General features: G+C 44.0%; 1 protein-coding gene across 1 annotated transcript in view; it reads right to left on the bottom strand.

Annotated features, from left to right (window-relative positions):
- Positions 1-4,919: 4,919 nt before the first annotated feature.
- LOC101875134 (rab effector MyRIP) overlaps positions 4,920-23,461 on the bottom strand; it is a 167,614-nt gene continuing 149,072 nt past the window's right edge. The window contains exons 12-17 of the mRNA XM_034068325.1: positions 13,823-14,017; positions 10,882-11,043; positions 9,276-9,380; positions 9,128-9,188; positions 8,619-8,737; positions 4,920-7,656 (exon numbers count right to left, since the gene is read on the bottom strand). Of these exons, the coding sequence (XP_033924216.1) occupies positions 7,624-7,656; positions 8,619-8,737; positions 9,128-9,188; positions 9,276-9,380; positions 10,882-11,043; positions 13,823-14,017 (675 nt within the window). The 3' untranslated portion in view covers positions 4,920-7,623. The remainder of the gene's footprint in view (positions 7,657-8,618; positions 8,738-9,127; positions 9,189-9,275; positions 9,381-10,881; positions 11,044-13,822; positions 14,018-23,461) is intronic.

Below are 23,461 nucleotides of genomic sequence, written 5' to 3'. Positions count from 1 at the left end.
GGATTGGAGGTGCTGAGCCCCCTCATTATTTAGGGGTGTTACAGACTGAGGAGCACTGGAAGCCCTGAGCAAAGAATGGCAGTAAGTAAGTAATGGCACTGCAGAAAGCAGCCATAATGGTAGGGACTTGAGACACAGGATTGCTTAGGAGAAAGCTAGTGCTAAAAGCTTTCCCCTGTGTTTCTGTCTGTCATCAACAATGAGCTCCAGGCAAGCTCTTCCTTTCTTCAGTTCACAGGCAAAACCAGGCAGGGGTAAGCTGGAAAGCCTGTGAGCAGCCCTGTAAGCACACCAGTGTTCTCTGAGTTGCCTGCTGAGTAACTGTTGATGTGGGATAAAAACCCCAAACAAGACTTCAATGATAACTGGGGCTTGAGGAGCATTTGACTTTGCTTTTAATGAGAAACACAAGCACATTCTCCACGTGCTGCTGTTGCATTGCCTGTGTGGTGTGCTTAGGAGCATCTCGCATCAAATGATGTTCATTCCTGCTTGTCTCTACTGAAAGCAGGCTAAGTTGGCAGCCACAGGGGGAAGAACCCAGCTGAACACAAGGGGAAACCTCTGTGCAGGTGTTGACAAGAGGATTTGCTATAGTTCTGTACCTGTGTATCTGCCCTAAGCGATGCTTAAGCAAAGGGGCTCCTGCTGACTCTGTAAGCAGAGGCTCCATGCTGCCAAACATGCAGGCAGACCTTGTGTGTTTAAGGCAGTGTCCTTGCATGGCATGCGGGAATGCTGCTGTGAGGAAGCTCCTACAAACTGCCACTGACAGGGTCAGCAAGGCAGTGGTGACACATGTAGAGTGTTCCCTTTCATAGAATCCCAGACTGGTTTGGGTTGGAAAGGACCTTAAAACTCATCCAGTTCCAAAGGGACACCTCACACCAGACCAGGTTGCTCCAAGCCCCTGTGTCCAACCTGGCCTTGAACACAGCCAGGGATGGGGCAGCCACAGCTTCTCTGGGCACCCTGTGCCAGCGCCTCAACACCCTCACAGGGAAGAGCTTCTGCCTAAGAGCTCAGCTCAATCTCCCCTGTCAGGTTAAAGCCATTCCCCTGTCCTGTCCCTACTGAAACACATCAAGCTGTACAAAGAGCGTGTAAAATGCAAACATTAGACATAGTTTGCAAGTGAGGAAAGGGTGAAAGGCTGTGGCTAAAACATACTTTGGTGCCCAGTGCCTATGTTCATACAGGGGGGGCTACACAGAAAGTCAGAAGCAAGCTCAGGGCCAGGACTCCAGTGTCCTGTGAAGCTAAGAGAGAAGCTTTCAGTGGTGGTGAGCAAAACCCTCTGGTTGCAGTTACCTCAGTAGATGGCTCACTGCATAGCCTTTGCCTTCAAACAGAAACACCCAGGACAGCCCCATCACCAGTGTTTCACAGAACTGAGTTGTGACATGGCTCTGATAGATGGAAACACCCCATTACAGTCAATACCTTCCTTCACCTTGAGCTTTAACCCATAATGTGTTCCCCATGTTCACTTACCTCCTCACAGCCTTCCCACTGCTGCTCCATCATGTGGCATCCAATCCGGTGGACACCGCGTGCCCAGTGGTCACCAAAGCACTTAAAGATGGTCACTGTCTACCTGCTGGTGCTCCTGGTATTGCTCAGCTTTGCTTCAGGACAGAGCAGACCATTTAAACACCAGATAGACAACAGGAGTAAGTATGAGCATCACTTGATGGAATGCAGTGGGCTTGAGTTTTCAGCTGTGTCCTATGGAGCCTCAGTAGTTCACAATTACTTCTATACAGTAGGAAGAAAACAAGGGCCAGAAGCTTAAGTTTGCTCTATGGACATCTTCATTTCTGCCTGGAACCACAAGTTGTCTCAAAGTCAAAATGCAAGTCAATGGTTGAAGGGTCTCCATTTGGAGATGCTGTGAGGAACCGAGGCTGAAGGAGGGGGACACACAATCCCATATCATCTGAGTATAAGCTAACAAACACACAGGCCAAAAGGTATTTGAGGGAAATCTGTGTCAGGAAATCTCATCTTCCCCCAAGGAGCAAAGGCTGGTAACTGTATGTGGAGTGGGGGAGAGCAGGCACAGGGGGTAAGGCACATGGGCTCTCAGTGGGACACCTTTCCCCATAAAAGAGCATTAGCAATAGTGGGAAGGTCAGTTTTTAAGTACCCAGGTGAAGAAAGTGACCTTGTTTGGGTGCTGGTGGCCAGGAGGGGGTTAAACATGTGGGAAGACTTCAAACATGCTCTGATGGAGAAAAAGGTACAGCCAAAGGGGGTTTTGTTTTCTCTGTTCATGCATTGAAATGCACAGGGGGAAATCCTGCTGCCTTGCCTGAAACCTTCCTATGACATGGATGATCTACAATGCACTTCAGTTCAAATGTGTCCCTGTTCCTGACAGTCCTTTGGAATGATGTAGCATTTCCTTGGGGTAGCATAATCTCCATCACTTTGTAGATATCCCCTCTTGTTGTATCTTAGTCTTTTAGCATAACATATACCCCTCTCCACACCTGCTCTGAACCTAGACAAGGCTATCAAAGTAAGTCAGGTATAAGTGCACTTCAAATGCTTTCAAAGAAACAAAGTCATCCCTGGAAACAACTTCCTAAGTGAACAAGAATAGGATTTTATGCTTTCATCTCACAGGAACCCTCCTGCAGTCCAGTGGATTTGTTAGTCTGTATAGTGTACCTGGTGCATATAGCAGCGATGGAGCTGGATGGTTGGACTTCAGGTCTTTAGCTAAGAGAAGAGAGTTTTAAAGATGGTGGAGGTACTGGGGTGTTTGTACCCTGCACCGACACCTCTTCCAAGGTTCAGATCAGCTTTAAAGCATCCTGTGCCCTCCTGAATCTGATGGGTACTTCGGTTTACATTAGATTACAAGGAATCTGGAGTGGGACTTTTGACACAGGGGCTTGGAGCAACTTGCTCTAGTGGAAGGTGTTCCTGCCTGTGGCAGGGGTTGGAACTGGATGAGCTTTAAGGCCCTTTCAACCCAAACCAGTCTGGGATTCTATGATCTGCAAGTTGCAGCCCAGAGAGATGAAAGTTATTTCTGCATCTGAATCTTCTTCCTTTGGGCTTTACACATGGAAAGCAACCCCCAAAGACACCCCCAAGTGGTGTGTTCGGCTGCAGCCTTTCCCCTTGTGTTTTTTCTTGGGCTAAGCCATCCAGTACTCTCCACATGTTCAGGAAATGTTGCCTGTTAGTGCAGTGGTAGATGCTTCATTGACTGCTTTCAATTCCAGGTCCTGAGATCGATCCCTTTTGGTATGTGGGCCGTGGTGTGCGTCCCATCGGTCGCTTTGGGAAGAGGCAGCTGAGGAGCAACCCTGACAGCCTGAGGCCTGTGAGCAGACACCTGGGTTATACCTTGAACACAATGTGGGAGCAAGACAGTGACTGGTGACCTCTGTTTCCTGAGGTGGCAACCCAACCTCTGTGCTTGGAATCACCTCCTCTGCACCTCAGGCACCAGTTCTGCTATTGCCCAGCAATCCCACCCTGCTCTTCTTTCTGCTCCTTGTGCAAGTTCCTTCCAAGAGAACCATGTTCAGGGTGTAGGTAAAGGACTGTGCATGGACACTAGAACTAAGTGCCACCATAGCTTATTCTTTGCCTTCTGTCCCCACTCATTTCCTGATGCTGTTCACTGTAACGTTCGGTTTACCAAAACACAGACAGCCTTTGTGCTGGGATTTCAACCCTGCAGTGTTAAGTCTATCATGAAACCTTCCTGTCACATTCCAAAGTAAATGGCTGTTGATATGTGAAAATAAAAGGCAATGGTTGGAAGAAAGAATAAAGGCTCTCACTAATTTGTAAGGTACCTCCAGTGATGCTGGTGCTCTCTGTGTAGTTTTTACATAGGTTGTTAACATCCACTTGTAGGAATGTTGCCCTGAACTGTCCACTGGCACTTCATGATTGTTTCTGTACTGCTGGAGAGGTATCTCCCTGAACAAAAAGCTGCTCCTATCAAGGATAAGTGTTTTCTCCCTGCTGAAGAGAAGAAAAACATAGGCCGATTGAAGACTAATTCTGTGCCTACTGCACCACTGCCCAAAAAGGGTCAGTGCCCAAACCAGCTGATCCCCTTTAAAACGATGCAGGTTACCTGGTGAAGCTAAAGTCACTCTTGGAGGATCACAAGCCATGTGCTGCTGCTACCTTAGTCCATATCTACGAGCCTGGGGCTGTGGCTCAATACTCACGTTTGCCATGGTAATTAACTATAATGAGAAGTGTTATTTACAGTATGTTTAATCTTGATTAATATCTATTACCAGCAATAATACTTTAATGTAGTTTAATCTACAGCTTATATCCAAAAAAAGATAGTGGGCAATTTAGTTAATGACCAGCAGTTAAATCCAGGCCACAGCCATTCTGCAAATGGGACATTGGAATGAACTTGCATTTCTAGCTGTGCCTTGGTGGAATTACTACTACAGTTTAAAAGGGGTTGAATTCATCACTGTAGGTCATTTAAACCTCTTTGTTCTCTTTGGAGTTTTACTATAATAGGGTATTTACTACTATTCAGAATACCATGTGCTTATTTATAATACTATTTCTATGACTATCTGCTATTTGCTACTATTTCTGATACTACCTGCTGACCCAAAGTATCACTTAAAACATGCAGGTTTAAATGAACACACTCATAGTGGAGAAAAGATGCTAACCAAAAAGTGTCCTGATGAGCATTCATCACATGAGACTTTGGACACACCACACTATGGTTATCTAGGTTGGCTCCTTGCTCCCTTTGGGAGCAATCATGCCATTTGAGATGCTATTTCACCCAACAGACTTGGAGGCTTGGAGAAGACTCACCATCAGACGTTCCCAATGGCATTCCTCCCACCACAGCCCCATGGGCTGGCTTCCTGGCCCAAGCACATAGAAATGCAAACAACAGAGAGCAACTTTTGGTTTTCTTTATGAATCAAAGGCATTCTGTTCATAAACCACTTTTACTCTTATAATTCCTCTGGACGACAGCTCTTGGTGAGTATGCAGATAACAACAACAAGAAGGCAAGCTTAACATTCACTCAGACTGCACCCAATAGATCATCTAGTCCTCATTTTGCCCAGTAAAATAGTTTTCATTTATAAAAATCAATCTAAATAGAAATCTTAACACTGAAGATTGAAATCACTCGATGACAAAATAAGTCTTTGTGTGCTCTAGCAGACGCTTTGAGGACTTGGTTAAACCAGTGGGTTATATCTTTGCACGTATTTGGCACAATCAACACCTGGAAGAAGTCAAATGCCTTGGAGCAGGTGGGTTTTTTTTATGTTTTTCTATTTTGTTGCTGCAATGCCTACACAGTACACGTTTTTCTGTCAAAGACTGAATAGTTTAACATCGTAACACGATAATAGATGCTTTTCATGCCTCTTAAGGAAAAAACAACCTATTCCGAACGGCGTTGGCTTGTTTAAATCGCACTAACAGAACAAAAGCCAAAGAGTTAATTCTATTAAAAGTAGTCATTTCTGTATTGATATTACATACACAAGATTAGTTATTAGTTAGTAGATGGATATGTAGACCAACCACCATTAATGATGTTTCATAACACGCATACCTGCGTAAACCGGAACCTGGGAATGTGCTGTATACATACAAGGGAACAGTCAAGGAAGGAGGAGGAGACTGGATAACAAATCCCTAGGCTTCCTACTCTGTTCAATCTCCTTTACTGGATTGCATATATAAATAAAATATATTTGTTTTATATATATATATTTATATATTAAACAGAGTGGGCCCAATTCTGCCCTCACACCTGTGCAAAAGCAATTTCAGAGAACTAGGGTTGTGTGAGAGCAGAAGAAGGCAGAATTTCACCCAGAACCAACACATTTGGGCAGATCTTGGGCAGATGGGAATTCCTTGAAGGGATGGAGTGATGCTTACATACTCCAGGTGGGAAGATGGTTGTGTTTATTCCAATGGTTCCTTACATGCAGCTGGACATCAGGGTACCGACAAGTGCTAGATGTCAACTGAGGGTGGCAGATTTGGCACTGTTGTTCCAACTGCTCCATCCAGCCATTCCTCACCTTTCCACCTGCCCCATTAAAACCCATCCAGCCATGAAATTTGCCCAGTTTTCCTCCTATTTGCCCAACTGGAGCCACTTCATGGCTTGCTGTTCCAGGGGATGGCATTCCTGCCATGTAGCACGTAACATGTGGCACTCTACTACTGGGTATTTGCTGGGGGCCCAGGGAAAAGAGCAGCTCTCCTCCTGCCCTGGTACCCACTGCTCCTTGATGCGAGGGGGAACTTGCCAGCCTGTGCCCTCCTTCATGGCATGTTTCACAACAACCCACTCTGCATCTGGGGACCTGCTCTGTACTTTGCATGGAAGGTAACAGATTCACTGGCTTATCACCTCCTCTAACTACTTCCTTTGTATTCTTCAGAGCAAGAAGTACCACAGGTTGGCAAGGTCCTCCCTGAAAGGGAGAGAGGGTTAACATCTGTAACACCCTGTAAGCAGCATCTTCCCTCCTAGGCATCTGCCCAAGGGCCTTCCACCTTTGAGGGCTTACCTTTTGAAGGTCTCAAGCAATGAAAGATGAAACTCTACCATTCACAATCCAATTCAGAGTGGTCCAATGGTAGTGGGGTGCACATGGCAGCAGGTCCCAGCTACTCTACATTGGATTACTAAAGGAAGAGACCTCTGGGCTACATTTGCCCCCTCCTCAGAAAAGCCAGGAAATAGCAGAAGGGAGTCTCTCACAGACTGCAGCCACCCTGCAACCACCAGCAGAGATCCCATCCACAATTCCTTTTTTGACCTTAAAAGATTTGGTCAGAATTTATTCTGAGCTACAACGTGGTTGGTCACCACCAAAGCAGACAACGCTACCAAGAAGAATGAGACATACAGAGGTGTTGGTTTCACAACAGTGCTCAGATGCTTCCAGACACCAGGATCATAACAGACATCTGGTCCACATGTGCTGCTACCAGACATCCATGTTCCCTCTGCTGCCACGAGCAAAATACCTCGCTCTGGAGCTACAACAGTGACTGCCCAACATACCTTCAGTGAGCAGAGAAGCCTTGGCACATCCCACCTCCTCCTATGAACCCTGTCAGAACCTCCCATTGACTCCCAGAGTGAGGGACACCAGTTCTCCACTCCCACCACCCAGCATACACTGCACAGAGTTGTTCTTATTGCTTGACAACATGGATGTTAGTAACCAGCACACATGGATCACAGGTCTGGTGTGGCAGATTAACTGGCCTATCATTATGACTGACTGTGTGTACAAAAACATACTGCGGTGTAAAGATGACATACTTCCATACAATCAATAAGGAGAAAAAGTGCATCTTAAAACGTGGAGCCTTGCTCTTGAAACTCAGCATCCTGTCTGGAGTTTAGTGAGAACTTTAAGGCAGAGTTTCCTTTAGCAGACCACAATGCTGAAGACTTGGACAGCTTTCTCAGTGAGGTATCCAAACAAAGCCCTGTAACTGAGGCTTTGTAGGTTCTTGAGGGTCCATTTTCAGCTGGACGTATGCAATGGCTGTTAAGTAAAGGCACTCTAGTGTACAGCCTTAGGCAGTGTGTTACTGGCAGTAGGAGTAAGTTTAGTACATCACAGCAGATCCTATTGCAGGTTCCTACAACAGAAAGGGACAGGAAAGAGAGAAAATGAGCAAACCACAAGACAAGCTTTTCCTCTTAGGTAACCTCTGACCACTTCTCAAACACTGCTGAGATTCAAGGGGGCTCTCACCTGCTGAGTTACAGTGTGCAGCTGGTTCTGTGAGGGCCTGTGTCAGGTCTGACTTGCAGGGGAGCACCAATTGATTTGATTTGATAGGTTTTTTAATGAATAAGGTTAGCACACTCCTGGAGACCTGGCACCAGGGTACATTCACACAAGCTGGTATTCAGGAGCTGCTTGACTATGGCATATAGTCAGACAGGACAATGGTTGTAATTGTTCAGAGATGCCTCAATGCTCTCTATTCTTTTTCCTCAAATTATTAAGAGAAGTTTTGTGAAGATGATGAAATGCAGCTGCATACACATCTACCGCTCTCTATTTACTGCTTTTAACAGCCCTGTGTGCAGCTCTGGTGTCCTTAACATAAAAAGGACATGGAGCTGTTGGAGCAAGTCCAGAGGAGGCCACGGATGCTCAGGAGCTGGAGCACCTCCTGTATGGAGACAGGCTGAGAACATTGGGGCTGTTCAGCCTGGAGAAGAGAAGCTGCGTGGAGACCTCAGCAGCTTCCAGTGTCTGAAGGGGGCTACAAGGATGCTGGAGAGGGGCTCTTCATCAGGGACTGCAGTGATAGGACAAGGGGTGATGGGTTCAAAGTGAAACAGGGAAGTTCAGGTTAGATCTAAGGCAGAAGCTCTTCCCTGTGAGGGTGCTGAGGCGCTGGCACAGGGTGCCCAGAGAAGCTGTGGCTGCCCCATCCCTGGCAGTGTTCAAGGCCAGGTTGGATGGAGCTTGGAGCAACCTGGTCTGGTGTGAGGTGTCCATGCCCATGGCAGGGGTTGGAACTGGATGATCTTAAAGTCCTTTCCAACCCAAACCACTCTGGTATTGTATGATATGTTACCAATTTACCATTAAGTCCTTGGCAGTGCTTTTCCTCTCTTTAGTTCTTTGTGTTAGAGACCCTTGAAGCATGAAGTTTCTGTTGAACGTCCTGACAGTGGTAACTGGAGACCCATCTATTTTCTCACCTGGGAAACAGACAAAAAGGGAACATTTTTCACAGAGCAGATCGAAGCAGATGTACCAATACTCCTGCAGAGTCACAGCTTCTGGAGAGGTAAAACTTGCCCTAAGCTGCATGATGAAAGGTGGGTTTAATGTAAATGAGAGCTGTCAGGCTGTGATACTCCAAGTTAAGCCTGAGGTCATGTCAAATCAGTGGAATTACACAAGAGGAATGAAAGGCAAAGCATGCCCTAAAATTGCCAGATAAGACACCGTGGGGTTAAAAAGAAGATAAACCAAAACTGTTCATTTGGTAACTTAAATCTTACCCCTCCTTTGCTGAACTGCCCATTATACTGAGTCTTACAAAGAGAGGATCTCTTTCTTTAATGTATGTAACAACTGATGTGCACCTTTTACTGGTGGAGCTGGAAGTTTTCTCCTCTGCTGTCTTGATGTGTCTATTGTGTGCATCTGCAAACAACACATAAGCATTACTCCATGACAGAAAAAGAGGCAAGATTCCAATGTATTTTGGAATACTACAGAATGTTCTGGCACCTGGTTTGTTTGCTTTTGATCCCGTTTCCTTGTCAGGCGAACACATGGAGCCACGTTCAAGCCTGCAACTGTGAGAGCTGATATTCTGCTCTCAATATCTGAAATCTTCAATGGAAATAAAAGAGAGAGACAGACAGATGGGGAGGGGGAAAAAGAGGTTTTCAGATTACTGTAATGTCACCACTAAAATATCTCCCATCCCAAATCAAACCCTCTTTAATCAGAAGATACAAACAGATGGCTGACTTCAGCACTCTAACGCCTGCCTGCATTCTTTAGTCCTGACATTAAAAGGGGCTTAATTTGTTAGTAAAGATGGAGTAAGAGAGCAATCCAACCTACCTTGTGACCCCAAACAAGAGGCATTTCACTCCTTTTGAGGAAAATAAGAAAGGAGGAGGGAAAACCTGCATCTGCCATCTCCCAGTTACCTTTAGCTGCTTAATCCCAAATGCATTTAAGCTATGGTTTTCAAAGGCTGCATTCAAAGAATGGCTTAGTGGGATACATTTCCTAATTCATTAATAATTCCAGACTATCTGGAGCCTCTAGAGAGATGCTAGATCACAGCCCACAGAGCACCTGCCTTTAGGCTGGGATGTGCACTGCTTAGAGGCTAAATCCCAAGTGCTAGGCTCCATGCTTGGCTCAGGTGCTGGCTGCCCTTGGTCCTTGTTAGAACTGCCAAGTGCTTCTTTCGGGAAGTGCTTTACAACCTGTTGTCTAGATAAACTGCCTAAGGCTGTAGCTGCAGCCTGGCCACAGCCACGGGTGGGACATGGAGCACAGCATGTGAGCTGCCTGGCAGCAAGGAGCAGGTTCAGCATTAGCACTGCACTCCCATGGCAAAAACAAATGAGCAGAAGAGACAGACACAGGTTGGAAAAGCCCTTTAAGCCCATCCAGCCCAACCATTCCCAGCACTGCCAAGGCCACCACTAACCCATGGCACTGAGGCCTCGTCTCCAGCTGTGTGAACACTTGCAGGGACGGTGCCTGCAGCCCTGCCCTGGGCAGCCTGTTCCAATGCCTGAGCACCCTCTGGGCAAGGAATTGTTCCTCAGCTCCATCTAAACCTGCCCTGAGGCAGCTTGAGGCCGTTTCCTCTTGTCCTGTCCCTTGTTCCTTGGGAGCAGAGACCGACCCCACCTCACTCCATCCTCCTGTCAGGCACTTGTAGGGAGCCATCAGGTCCCCCCTGAGCCTTCTCTTCTCCATCTGAACCCCCCAGGTCCCTCAGCCGTTCCCCATCTCTCTTGTGCTCCAGGCCCTGCACCAGCTCCATTGCCCTTCTCTGGCCCCGCTCCAGCACCTCAATGTCTCTCTTGTAGCGAGGGGCCCAGAGCTGAACACAGATTTGAGGTGCAGCCTCACCAGTGCTCAGCACAGGGGCACAATCCCTGCCCTGGCCTAGACAGTACATCTGTTTAGGCTGAGTTACACATTTGACCTACACTTTGCTCAGCTCCTATGATGCTGTCAGCATCCTTAGACCATCAGTCCACTATGGGACAAAACAATATCAAAAGTAGGTATGTGCAGACCACAGGGAAGCATGCAGCAAGGCAACGTCCCCCTGCAGATAGAGAGGAGCTGCTGTCCTCACCTGAAGCTCTGCGTGATGAACCTGTGCGGCTGCTGTGGCCACTTGGTCTTCCAGATGGGCTAGCTCAGACTCTGCAGTGACACTGTTGATCTTGCGTGCAGCATCCTCCAGGCTGGTCAGCTGCCCCTCCAGCCCATACACCGTGCTGGCTGTCAGGTACACCTGCAGGGCCAAGGCAGGGAGAGCATCATTGATTTCTGTTCTGGGGGCATCAAGGTTTAAGCAGCCTGCATCTTCCATGATACCTTTGAGCTTCCCTCCTTGCTAACTCACTAGAGGGACACTTACCTGGCAGAGGAAAGCCATAGGGGAATCATCTGGATGCTGGAGAGAGACTCTTCATCAGGGACTGTAGTGATAGGAAAAGGGGTGATGGGTTCAAACTGAAACAGGGGAAGTTCAGGTTGGAGACAAGGAAGAAGTTCTTTGCTATGAGGGTGGTGAGGTGCTGGCACAGGGTGCCCAGGGAAATGGTAAATGCTCCATCTCTGGCAGTGTTCAAGGCCAGGCTGGACAGAGCCTTGGGTGACATGGTCTAGTGTGAGGTGTCCCTGCCTGTGGCAGGGGGTTGTAACTGGATGAGCTTTAAGGTCCTTCCAACCCAAACCACTCTGGGATCCTACGATCCTAATCTGCATGCACACATTCACACGAGGTGGCTGCGCTCGGATGTCCCAGGTGCCACAATGGTATTCCAAACCGTATCTGCTCCAGGTTCACCAGCAAAAAGATAATAAAAGCTGGAAAGTTTGCTTTACTTTTGATATTCCAATTACCTCCCAACAACACAAAGTCTGCAAGTGAAGGCATCAGATCACACCTCCATGGTTCATAACAAACACAGCTTTATAGGAGGTGTGAAACACGCCTAATGCCTTCTGGCAAGCAGAACTCTAAGAAGAGCAGTTCAGCAGCACATGGTTATTAAGTTCTTACAGAGTAACTGTGCTTACATGTACAACACAGTTTCCCATTTTCATTCTCACCCAAATACACAGCAGCCAAAAGCATCCTGCCTCCTGGCCCTACGGAGTGAATCTGTGGAGGGTCAATAGACTTATGTGTGCCATACAAGACACAAGTACAGTACCTCTGGCACCTGCAGGTAAAGGTTTCATTTCCCCTTCAGCTCTTTGGAGCAGTAATTCATGATACTCTGTGTTTTATGTGTTTCTTTGATTTCACAAAGACATCTAAGGTACCCAGACAGATGGAGGGCCCTGCTTTATAGAAAAGGGTGATTTTCAAGTGTTAGCTTTGGCCTAAAATTGTGCAGACCCATGGGACAATACTGCACCTTCTGCTTATTTGCAACATAGCCATGAGACTGTTCCCATGCGACATGGTCTGTTGTGAGGCCTCCCTGCCCATGACAGGGGTTGGAACTGGATGATCTTAAGGTCCTTTCCATCCCAAACCAGTTTGGGATTCTATGTGACATTGCTAAGAAACAAAGTCACTACATCCTGAACAAACTGCATCCTGTAAGACCATAATCTAACTGAAGGCTTGAAATCTTTGACAAATGTACCTAGAACACAAAAGTGATCTGATTTAACATCTAAACTGAAGTACCTGGAGGCACCAGTGGGCCATAAAGTTAACAGGCTGATTTAAACAGAAACACTCCTGCTTTTGTGGGTTTTGATTCTTCTTTCCATTCATTTAAATGATACATCCTTGTGGTGTGACATACCACAGCCCCTTCAGATTTTACCATTGCCCTATCACATCTAAAAGCTCAGAGAAAGAAGCAAAAGGAACATTATGAACAGAAACAGCTTTAGAGAGTAAAAGATGCATTCAAATGCTGTTCCAAGATTCTCTGCACAGTAGGTTGTACTTTTCAAGAGGGAAAAATAAACCCTAAAGAAAATAGAACTGATAGAAAAATGTGGGAAGGGAAAGTCATTATTCCCTTTTCACACTGAGATTGTGAAGACCATCATTTAGGTATGTACATCTTACAGTAAAACCTTGTGCTGATGCCTCCACAATCTCCACATTGATGCATAGTCTCTGAAATGCTACTGAGACCAATAATGAATGAAGTGTCTATAGACACAGATCCTCTTGGGGTGGATTCTTGGATTCCTAAAGGCTCTTTACTATGGGGTGCTTGAAACCATGGAGGTTTTGCCATCTACTTCATCATATCCTGTGTGGGGCAGAGAAAGATGCACTAGTGTAGATTCTGCCTGGAAATATTCTGAGGCTAAAGCAAACCATGTCCAGACTTCTATGAGATCCTGAAGAGCTCTTAATGAAGGGCAAAAAATCACTGACATGTGCTCAGTTACATGGGGGAAGAAGGGAAAAAGGAAGTTACAAGTGTACCAGCTCCCATCTGTGGATGTAAAAGGATTTCCAATGAGCAGTGACTTCCCTCTATGATTCAGCATTGCACTTTTTCCTGCAGAGGTACTCATGAAAAGGGACAGATGATTCAGATGTGGCCAAACAAGTGTTTAATTCTGCATCTCCAGCCCTGCTCTTTCTAAGTGTGCAGCTCAATGCAGTACGCTGGGGAGATGTGGGTGAGAAGAGCTCCTCCTCTGTGTGACTGGGGACATGATTTCCTACCTGTGCTTACATGCATGAGGCTGTGCTGGGACTTGGGAGTGTGGTTTCAGCCGGGCATGGTGCAGCCACACAGCCACAGAGGGTTGGAAGGCTTAAGGTAACTTGAGATAGAGATTCTAAAATCAGTTGTAAACCCCAAAACATCCAACTCTCCCCAAATACTTTCAAGTACACATTAGGAAAAAACCCCCAGCAAGAGACCAGAACACTCCAATAGGAATTCTTGTTCTTTTTGTGTATTTAGTTAACCCAATATTAACTGTGAACATCCACTCTTGCTGCCAACGCATCATACTGGCACACACAGATGTGCTTACTCACACATGGGACACTTTCACATACTGATCCATGCTCTTACGTTCTCTTCCAGTGTGGTGAGCTGCTCATCGAGCCTGATAGGGTCTGTCCCCAATGGGAAGGTCCCTTTCCCCCTGTCCTGAATGTCAGCTGGGAAATCACAGGGACCACTGGATTCTGCTATCAGCTCCTCCGTGGCATTGATGACTTTCAGGACTTCTGTGGATATGTTGCAGAGAGAGACAGCAGAGTACTTCTGTTTGGTTACAAGAGCAGACAGAGAGAACAACAGCATCACATTAGCACAGAGGGGTAATATGTAAAATCACCTCGCTGCTCCTAGCTGCAGCTTTAGCTGTGCTAAAACAACACACCTGGCTAACTGCTGTGAACAAACACAAGAACTGGGGAATGAAATCAAATCTACTTCTCTCTTCCTCCCTTTTTCCCATATGCACACTGCTACAGCATGCAAAATAACATACACATGCAATTCCTCTACAATACAGTTACTACTGAAGAGATGGACCAAACCTTATCCCAAAGGAGCGAGCTAGATAAGGTTGTTTATGCAACAGTGTTTTAAAAAGGCTTTAAAACACAATCTTCCTTTTTGGGTACTGGCAAACAGATGTGGGATCATCTGTCTCCATATCCACAGGAGCTATCGCATGGCAGTGCAAACATGGGAGAGTCATTTTCAGCAGGAGGACAGCATTTTACAATGGTTTTTGCTGTGAACTATGTGATAGCCCCAAAAACCGAAGGTTCAGTGGGTAAGCATTTACATCCTCAGTTATATCACATCTCAATTTACCTCATTCCCTATTTATGAAATGAATGAGATCACATACCAAGGAAAAGCACGCAGGTTTATCCATGGTGTTTGGTTTGTTTCATCAGCCTTAAACCTTTTTATCAATGGCCCTGATGTGTAACTTGCAACCAACTATCCTGATTCTGCTGATTCTCCCAGAGCTTTAGGCTTCAGGACAACTCTGACAGCAATAAGATGTACCTGATGCACCTTCAAGCATCAAGCTCAACATCCAGACTATACAGCTTGGAGGCTGAGCTAAAGCTAGTTGAAGCCAATACAAATACTGCCACTGAATTTATGTGTGATACCTTTAGTGTTGCTTTGCCTAAGAGAAAGTGTGGGACCTACATTGAATTAATTCCTCAAACCTGCAAATACAGAAGCCTGTGGATCTATACATCCTATAGATGTATAGGTATATACAACCTATACATCAGTTGAGCTCCTAGGCAGGATACAGGAGAAATAACGTTCCTTTGCTCCACACAGACTGGTGGCTGTAACTGGAAAAACAACTTTAGTATCTCTTTCTTTTAACCAGCTGTTCATTTTGATGCTAGATAAGACTTACTGAAACCCTCTTTTTTCAGCAGTGTATGCTCAATTGCTGGGTATGGATACATTAAGGCATCTTTAGCACTGTCAGTTCTCCCATTTACAAGGAATAATTAGAAACATGAGATTAAAGAGAAGGAGAACAAAGCAAATACAGTACAGTACAGCACTCAGACCTTCAGCTTCTCAGGACAGCCAACACAGCCCCAAACAAGCAGGTCTATGACTCCCTTACTGAGAACTGATACTTGAACCCCAGGAACAGCCTACTGCTTCTTCCATTTATTTTCACAAGTGCCAATTAGGTTAAAACCAGATCAATAATTTTATAGGACAGAAGAGGAAATCAATGTTATTGTGTTTTATTATTTGCTCTTACAAGTACCTAATTCATACTCTATTCTATGAGTAAAACAAAAAAGGACAAAGGGCAGACACTACATTCTCTTCATCATCTTCACTGATGTACGTTTCAAGAGCTGCAGCCTCACTTCAGTGTTCCTTAAGCTTTTTATTATCCTTTGTAGTTAATGATGGATTTCCAAAGAGGATTATATTCCGTTAGAAAAACAGTGTTCTTGCACCAGACTATGAGAATCCACATTGACATTTATTACAGCCCAATCACTGCAAAAGATGTTTTGTTGTTGTTTTCATCATAAAGTGTTCTGTGATACGAAGCTTTATGTAATCAAGAGTTGGGTAAAATACTCTTATCTTTTCCATAGGTAATGGATAGGGAAGAATAGTTCAATGAGAAAGAATAAGATAGGATAGGGTAGGATAAGATACCTTTTCAGTTTGAAGGGATCTACAATGATCAGCTAATCCAAATGCCTGATCAATTCAGGCCTACCAAAATGCTAAAGCATGTTGTTAAGGACATTGCCCAAATGCCTCTTAAACACTGGTCACCTCCCTAGGAAGCCTGTTCCAGTGTCTGACTACCCTCTTAGTCAAACAACGTTCCCTAATGTCCAGCCTAAACCTCCTCTCATGCAGAAATGTGATTTTTAGCTTTTCTAGCATTCTGAGGGCAGTTTTTAATGGCAGATTCTGTTTGATTCTGAAAACCAAAGATCTGCTTCCCACTAAATGTCACACAAGGCAGATGGATGGCTGCTCTTAAAGCATGTGCATCACTGAATGTACCTTGATCTTAGCCTGTGGGTATCTAGACACAGGAGCCACGACGTTTAATCTTCTCTTTCAGCTTGTGAAATGTGTACTTTTATAGTGTAACAAGGATAAAGCACTAGAGTTTAAACATGGTATATACACAGCAAGCAAAAGTGATTTTCCTTGGAGTGTATCTACCTGAAGAGCAGATCTCCCACAGCTGAAGAGCACAAGCAATGTATCAGTGTATTAAATATAAGCTTTAGTGAAGTTTTCTCCTGAAGTATGAATAGAACTAAGCTTTGCCCTGGGCCCTTTATAGAGAAGCAAGAAGAGATTAATGTCTGCCTAAGGAAGAGAAAAGATCAACATGTGGGGGGTCCAAAGGGTTCTGAAATTGGACAAACTGGATACTCAGTTAATGGTTTTGAATATGCTTTTACCTCTTTCTGAGTAACTGCCAAAGGCTGTTGAACCAGCTTGTGCTCCCAAACAGTTTGCACACCTAGCAGGGACTCTAGATAGAATTACTTAACATGTATAAAGGGGGGAAAGAAGCAAACCAGAAAAGGTGTCCTGCAGTTGTAGTGCTTCCCAATTCTCTCCCTGCACTTACAGCAATGGTTGGATCTATGAGGATTTATAACAATCCCCTAAAATTCACAGACACATGCACACCAAGATCATCGCTGTAGGTGGACATCTCCAACTGTTACAAAGACCTCCTGGCTGTCTAATTTATCTTGCAGGAAAGGTCACTGTTAACATTTATAAGTGATTCAAAGAGATAGCTACCATGCCATGATGAAGTCACTCCCATCTGTCTTGTCAAGCAAGTCAAAGAACTAATATGGAAGTGATGGATGCAGAAAGCAATCTCTGTTACAAATATCAAGCGCAGAAAAGCTGAGCACAACTACTCCTGAAACACTGGGATGCATTTGGATTGTAGCTGTGCTACTTTACTGCTGGATTAACACCAGCCTTCCCAGATCAATGCAGCTGATCCAATTTGAATGTTTCTAGTGGTTATGAGAATCTCATTTTTTACTGAATTTGAGACTATGAGTTTAGTGAAATGAGGAAAACATGGATTTATACTTTTAATGAATGGCCACACTCACCAGTATGTTAAAGACACAGACAAAAGGAGATGCTCAGTTTCCCTGAGTTCTTTGTGGGTGAGTTTTAATGGAATACTAAGAAAGTGTGGGTATGCAAGCACATATACATATATGGGTGCATTGGCTATCACAAATAGCATCTTGTAAAACATCTTCACTGTCATTTCTACGTGGGGTTGGACAGATGTTTTGCTGAAGTTTATGTTTCAGTGGTCTAAGCTAGCTCTTGCTGACCTGTCAGTCGTTTTCCTTCCCTTCTGCTGTCCCTTTTCCTTTCCCTGTTGATGCTGACAATATTTCCTTTGTTGTTTTACTTAAGGATGCTGCATTGGAAGGTACTTTATAGAACAGTATTTGCATCCTAGCACAAAGGATGAGTAACAGAAGGAAAGCAGGATGACAAAGCTGAAGCAACCTAACTGCCCAATCTGCTGTGAGCAGGTAAGCATTAAGTCCTTGTATGGAATCATAGAATCCCAGACTGGCTTGGGTTGGAAAGGACCTTAAGATCATCCAGTTCCAACCCCTGCCATGGGCAGGGACACCTCACACCAGACCAGGTTGCTCCAAGCCCCTGTGTCCAACCTGGCCTTGAACACTACCAGGGATGGGGCAGCCACAGTTGAAATGCTATGGGCCAAGTTGGAAATACTTAAATCTTAAAGTTCATGCAGGATGTTGGATCTGCAATGGGCACAGATTGATGACATTGCACATATGGCAACTACTTGTTCTTTACAACCATCCTGGATGATGATAAAGAAAACCAAGGTGTTTGAAAGGTGATTAAAACTCAGTGCAAAATGAAACTGAGGGTGAGGACAAAAGAAATGTTGAGAGGAAGAGATGAATCAAGCATAACTTTTGAAAGAAAAAAAGTGATTTTAGGACTGAGAAAATGCTATAGAATTATTTTTCTTATCGCTACACAACATATTAAAATAGCATGTATGTAAATATACAAGAGAAGTATATATTTGCTCAGGGAATAAATAACAACCTGTTTTAATAGCTGATTCTCATAAGCTGAAACTTGAGTAGCACTGAATATGGAACCTCTTCCCAGCTAGACAAATGCTAAGCAATAGACTCTAGCAGCAAAGTGAGAAAGTGCCTACTCACTATGTGCAATCACTACAATGAATTAAGGGTTTTGTAACACAGGGCTAACTCTGATTACAGAATGATTTTCTGAAATGACTACTGATTGTGGCCAAAATGATGATTTTTCAGGCCTGATATTTGCAGGAAAATGTTTTGAGTTTGAGACTTTTGCTTGGGAAATGTGGAAACCCTCAATATCACTTTAGAGCATCTCTTACTTAGTAAGAGATGCAAGAAGACACGGACAAAACAAAGCATTCTCACCTGCTGCAATACAGTGGATAAAAACTGCAGCTTTAAATGTAGATCAAAAGCCTTTTGTTTTTCCTAGATAGTGGGAAAGCAGTTAAATAAAAAGGCAGAAAAGTTATATTAACAGCTACAGAGGTTAACATTTACACAGGTTCAGACTTACAGAGAACTCTGGGATGAATAACAAGGATCAAGAAACTAGCAAATATAATATACCATCAACCTTAGGTTTTACATTTGCTCCTAAAATATTTAAAACAAAGCAATGCCTAATTTATATTTGTTTGTGGGATCTGAGAATAACATATCTCATTAAGACAGATACTGCAAATGATACACCATAGAATCATAGAACAGTTAGGGATGGAAAGGACCTTAAGATCATCCAGTTCCAACCCCTGCCATGGGCAGGGACACCTCACACTAAACCATGGCACCCAAGGCTCTGTCCAACCTGGCCTTGAACACCATCTTTAATAACAGGAAGCAGATGGGAAATACTGATTTCCACCATCACAAAAGTGGCACTAGCAATAGAAGAAGACTTGTGCAGCAGTGTTAAGAAGAAGAAAAGCCAGCTATCTTCAGGTTTTAACTGGAGTTTGGACACTGTACATTCTAGTTACAAAAGGGTTTGTACTTCACTGATGCCACAGACAGATGCTCACTGTAAGATGTCTTGTGTTGAATCACGTCCTACTGTTTGCTGCTTTACCTCTCCTGGACTTCACTGTTCCAAAACAAATGAGTACACCCCTTCATAGAACCACAGAATAGCTTGGGTTGGAAGGGACCCTCAAAGCTCATCCAGTCCAACCCCCTGCAATGAGCAGGGACATCTTCAACCAGATCAGGTTGCCCAGAACCACATCCAGCCTGGCCTGGAATATCTGCAGGGATGGGGCATCCATCACCTCTCTGGGCAGCTTGTACAGAATTTCCTCCTCACATGCAGCCTGAATCTCCCTCTTTTAGTTTAAAACCATCACCCCTCATCCTGTCACAACAGGCCCTGCTAAGAAGTCTCTCCCCATCTTTCTGCTAGGCCCCTTTTAAGTACTGAAAGGCTGTAATAAGGTCTCCCCAGAGCCTTCCCTTCTCCAGGTTCATACTATCACTCTCCAGTGTCAAGTCATGAGATTTACCTTAAACCCCCTAATTTACCTTAACTATTTAAACTAAACTGCCTGGCTTTGCTTTGAGGTAATGACACAAACCACAAGTATCCTGTTGGCTGTGCTGTGACAGAAGAATTATCCAGCTGAGGAGCAGCATTGACTTGGAGCAATTCCAGCTAGATCTGAAAAAGCTCCTCTGTCACTGCCAGGTCTCTGGGCTGCTTATAAAGGAAGGCAAGAAAACAGGCAAGAAAGTGGTACCTTTTTTGTTACAGTCTATTTCCCCCACCTTGTGGCAGCAGCTTACACTGATCTTCACCCATGTCCTGTATATGTAAAATGGCATTTACATTCTCTTCCTAAGTGAGTAAATCTTTGGTGATCAGACAGCTGAAGGTGGGTTCCAGGCTTTGATTCAGTTGCTTAAACACAAGCAGAGAAGGTGCAATTTGATATCTGAGGGGTTTCAAACAGCACTGTCAGATATGGCATGGACTTGGGAGATGCACTTCTCCTCTGGAATAGCAGCTTATGGCCTTGTGGAATGCCCCAGGGCATCTGAGATGGACTGACTGCTCATATCCATACTAATGCAACTGTATTGAGCCAGAAAGTGTCAGAATGGGAGGAACACAAACATCACTGCCCATTTTTGGAAACTTTCAAAAAATGGATGTTTATGGCTTTGAAGTAACTATTTTGTTCAAAACTGAAGACTCATATTTTGTCAAGATGAACTTCAACTTGATTTTCTATATACTAGACTCATAAATAATAGGAAATACAGGGGAGCAATCTCTTGAATGGGATTTTTGTCCAGCAAACAACTTAATCCCATTTAAAACTGAATATATACTTGACTGCTTTGTTGAATGCAGAACTTAAAACTTTGGGTCCATTAGGCCAGTGTGAAGATTAAAGTCTCACACCTCATTTTAGAAGAAAAAGCCACTGCTTCAACATCCTTAACCCAAATCTTCTTTGTAATGCTATCATCCCAATCCTATCCATAGATTATGCACACTTCGTACATTTTAAAGATCCCTTTTTACCATGGTGCTCACATAGAGTTTTCCATCTTGGTCTTTAGAAGTGTCCAGATAACTAACCTCACAATAGAATCCATGACCCACCAAAAGACAAGAACTATTCTGAGCATCCTGCACACAAAAATATGGGACAACAGCCACACAAATACCTCCTGAGTTGTTAAGCCAGGAAGATGTCTTTGTATTACACTGTTCAGCTTTCTTAACACAGTAGTAGCAATGCAGTAAAGCTACTATCCTTTTCCTAATTGAGTGAGCCATGGGGTTCTTACTCCTTTAGGAACCTTGAATCACCTCAGATGAATGTTTCCAGAGAATGAAGGCATAAATATTTAATGGAAAGAGTATCTTTGCTGTTATTCATATGTCAAGGAACTTGGGAGGTTTCACCTAGGGAACAGGATCCCACTGTGCTACTTCGCAAACTTACTAAGAGGTTGCCATTCAGAAAAGAGCTATTGTGTGCCTAGTCATGTAATAACGTCAACAGAAAGCAGCAGGATTTAACCGAAGTCACTAAGCCTTGGTTGTAAGAGTGTCTGAATAGAAGTAAATGAAGCACACTGCATCAGGTTAATACAAAGAGGAGAAAAACTCAGCGTTATTAGTTCAAGACTAACTTTTGCACACCTTAAGCAAGGAGGAGTACAGAGTAGATGGAGACAAAAAGAGAAACACAAGTAAGGTTTTAACAACGATTTCAGGTTCTATGCTGTGTAGGACAGCGTGGAAAATAGCAAGGGATATGCTGGTTTTAGTGGTCACGTTCAAAAAGCAGTCTGCATTAGGTACTGCTGAAATTGCCTTCTAGGATGTAATCCTGGGATATACCATGAGATATAGACCCAGCCTATCTTCATGAAAGCATTAAAGGAGAAGGAGAGAGGATAGAGGAGAGGGAGAACTAAATACATTTATCCCATTTATCATGCCTGCCACTCTCAGGATCAGCATCATTAAAATACTTCCAAGGGAACGTACATTTTGCTTCTTTCTTTAGGTATTTGGTTAGGATTTGGAGGGGTGAAGCAAAAAACAACCCACAACACAGGCTGTTTCACTAACACAACAGGCGGACAATGTGACTTTTGGTTAGCTCACTCCTGAAGTCTAAAGGGGCTGAAAGCTGAGCATAGAGCACAAAGTTAGAACTGCTGAACTAAATTGTTGTGCTGAAGGTCTAAGTGGATTGAAGTCTAAGGAGTTAAATTAACTGATGTTAATGAACACCCACCTCAATCCTTGAGGATCCCACATGAATGAAACAATGAACCCATAGGTCAGCATTTCCAAGCTTGTATCTTAAAGGCAGACATACAACTCGAAAGCTCAGTTTGAAGTGAGAGCCTGCAAATGCCCAACTTCAGCTAACTCCCCACTCGAGACATGCCAATTGTTGCCATTGCTTCAGATCTTAATACACTAAATACCTTTTCCTAAGGACCAGTTCAGCATGTGAGATGCCCAGCTTCCATTAAAAACAGAAGTCCAGATTTGTGAAGGTGCAGACATATGAAAGACAGATTTTCAGGAACACCAGGTATTTCATTTCCAGTGATTTTATAACCAATCCATGGATTCTGAAATCTTATTCCATGGTCAGGTACACTATAGCTAGAAATTCCTTAAGGTTCCTAATCTGTTCCAGAATAACTTAGTGAGAATAGAAGACTGAAGGCTAACAAAGGCAAGCAGCAAGGCTAAAAGCTAAGCAAGATGGCTAAAATACAGTATTTTGTGTTCAGGAGCTCAAAGCAGATTGGAGGCATTCAAGCTTTTGTTTTAATGGCCCAGAATTAGTGCTTCTGTAGACCCAATGTGAAAGCCAGCTCAGAAGCCTGCGTCTCTGGCCAAGAATGTTAAATGCCAGTCTGAAAGATCTCTAATTCACTACATATGCATTCTCCAGAAATCACACTTCTTAAGGAGAGAGCATATTGGGACATGTGGCTTTTAAGGCATCTAAAATTGCTGGTTCCCTGAAAATACGTTTTCTATGCTTGTCTCCATTGAGACCTGCTATAGATTCATCTTAAGTTACCGCATGTTTTATGAGTTCCGCTATGTCTTCACGTTACCATAGCCACAACAGGTATTACACACTGCCATCTTCAGTATTTCACTGTAAGATGCTGGTCAGTCACCTTTCCAAAGAGAAGGCACGGAGCAAAAGGTTTTATATCACTTTTAAGGCCAGCTGTCAAGAATAAGAATGAAAGCAGCCTCCTTATTTCTCTAGAGCTGGAGCAAGTTCTGCTATCAGTTCCATTGAAGTCATGACTGTGAATAGTATTGGGATAGTTTGGTTTCTTTATTACAGACAGAAGGAATACATACCACAACCGGGAATGACTTTTTTCCTATCCCAAACCAATCAAGGATTAAGAACTCCAAACATGCTGAGCATGGTATGTCTCCTATCCCTTTTAAACTTTAGGAATTCTTACTGAGGAAAAGAAAATATTAGTCTTTGCTTTATTTTAAATAACTGACATACAAATCTTAAAGAAATAATACAATTAGAGGAGGAAAACCAACTGATTTTACTTTGTAGATGCA

The sequence above is a fragment of the Melopsittacus undulatus genome, chromosome 1 (genome assembly GCF_012275295.1).
Source record: "Melopsittacus undulatus isolate bMelUnd1 chromosome 1, bMelUnd1.mat.Z, whole genome shotgun sequence".
In the NCBI taxonomy this organism is placed as follows: Eukaryota; Metazoa; Chordata; class Aves; order Psittaciformes; family Psittaculidae; genus Melopsittacus; species Melopsittacus undulatus.
Note: the sequence above shows the minus strand (reverse complement) of the source record. Positions and strands in the feature narration are given on the sequence as shown.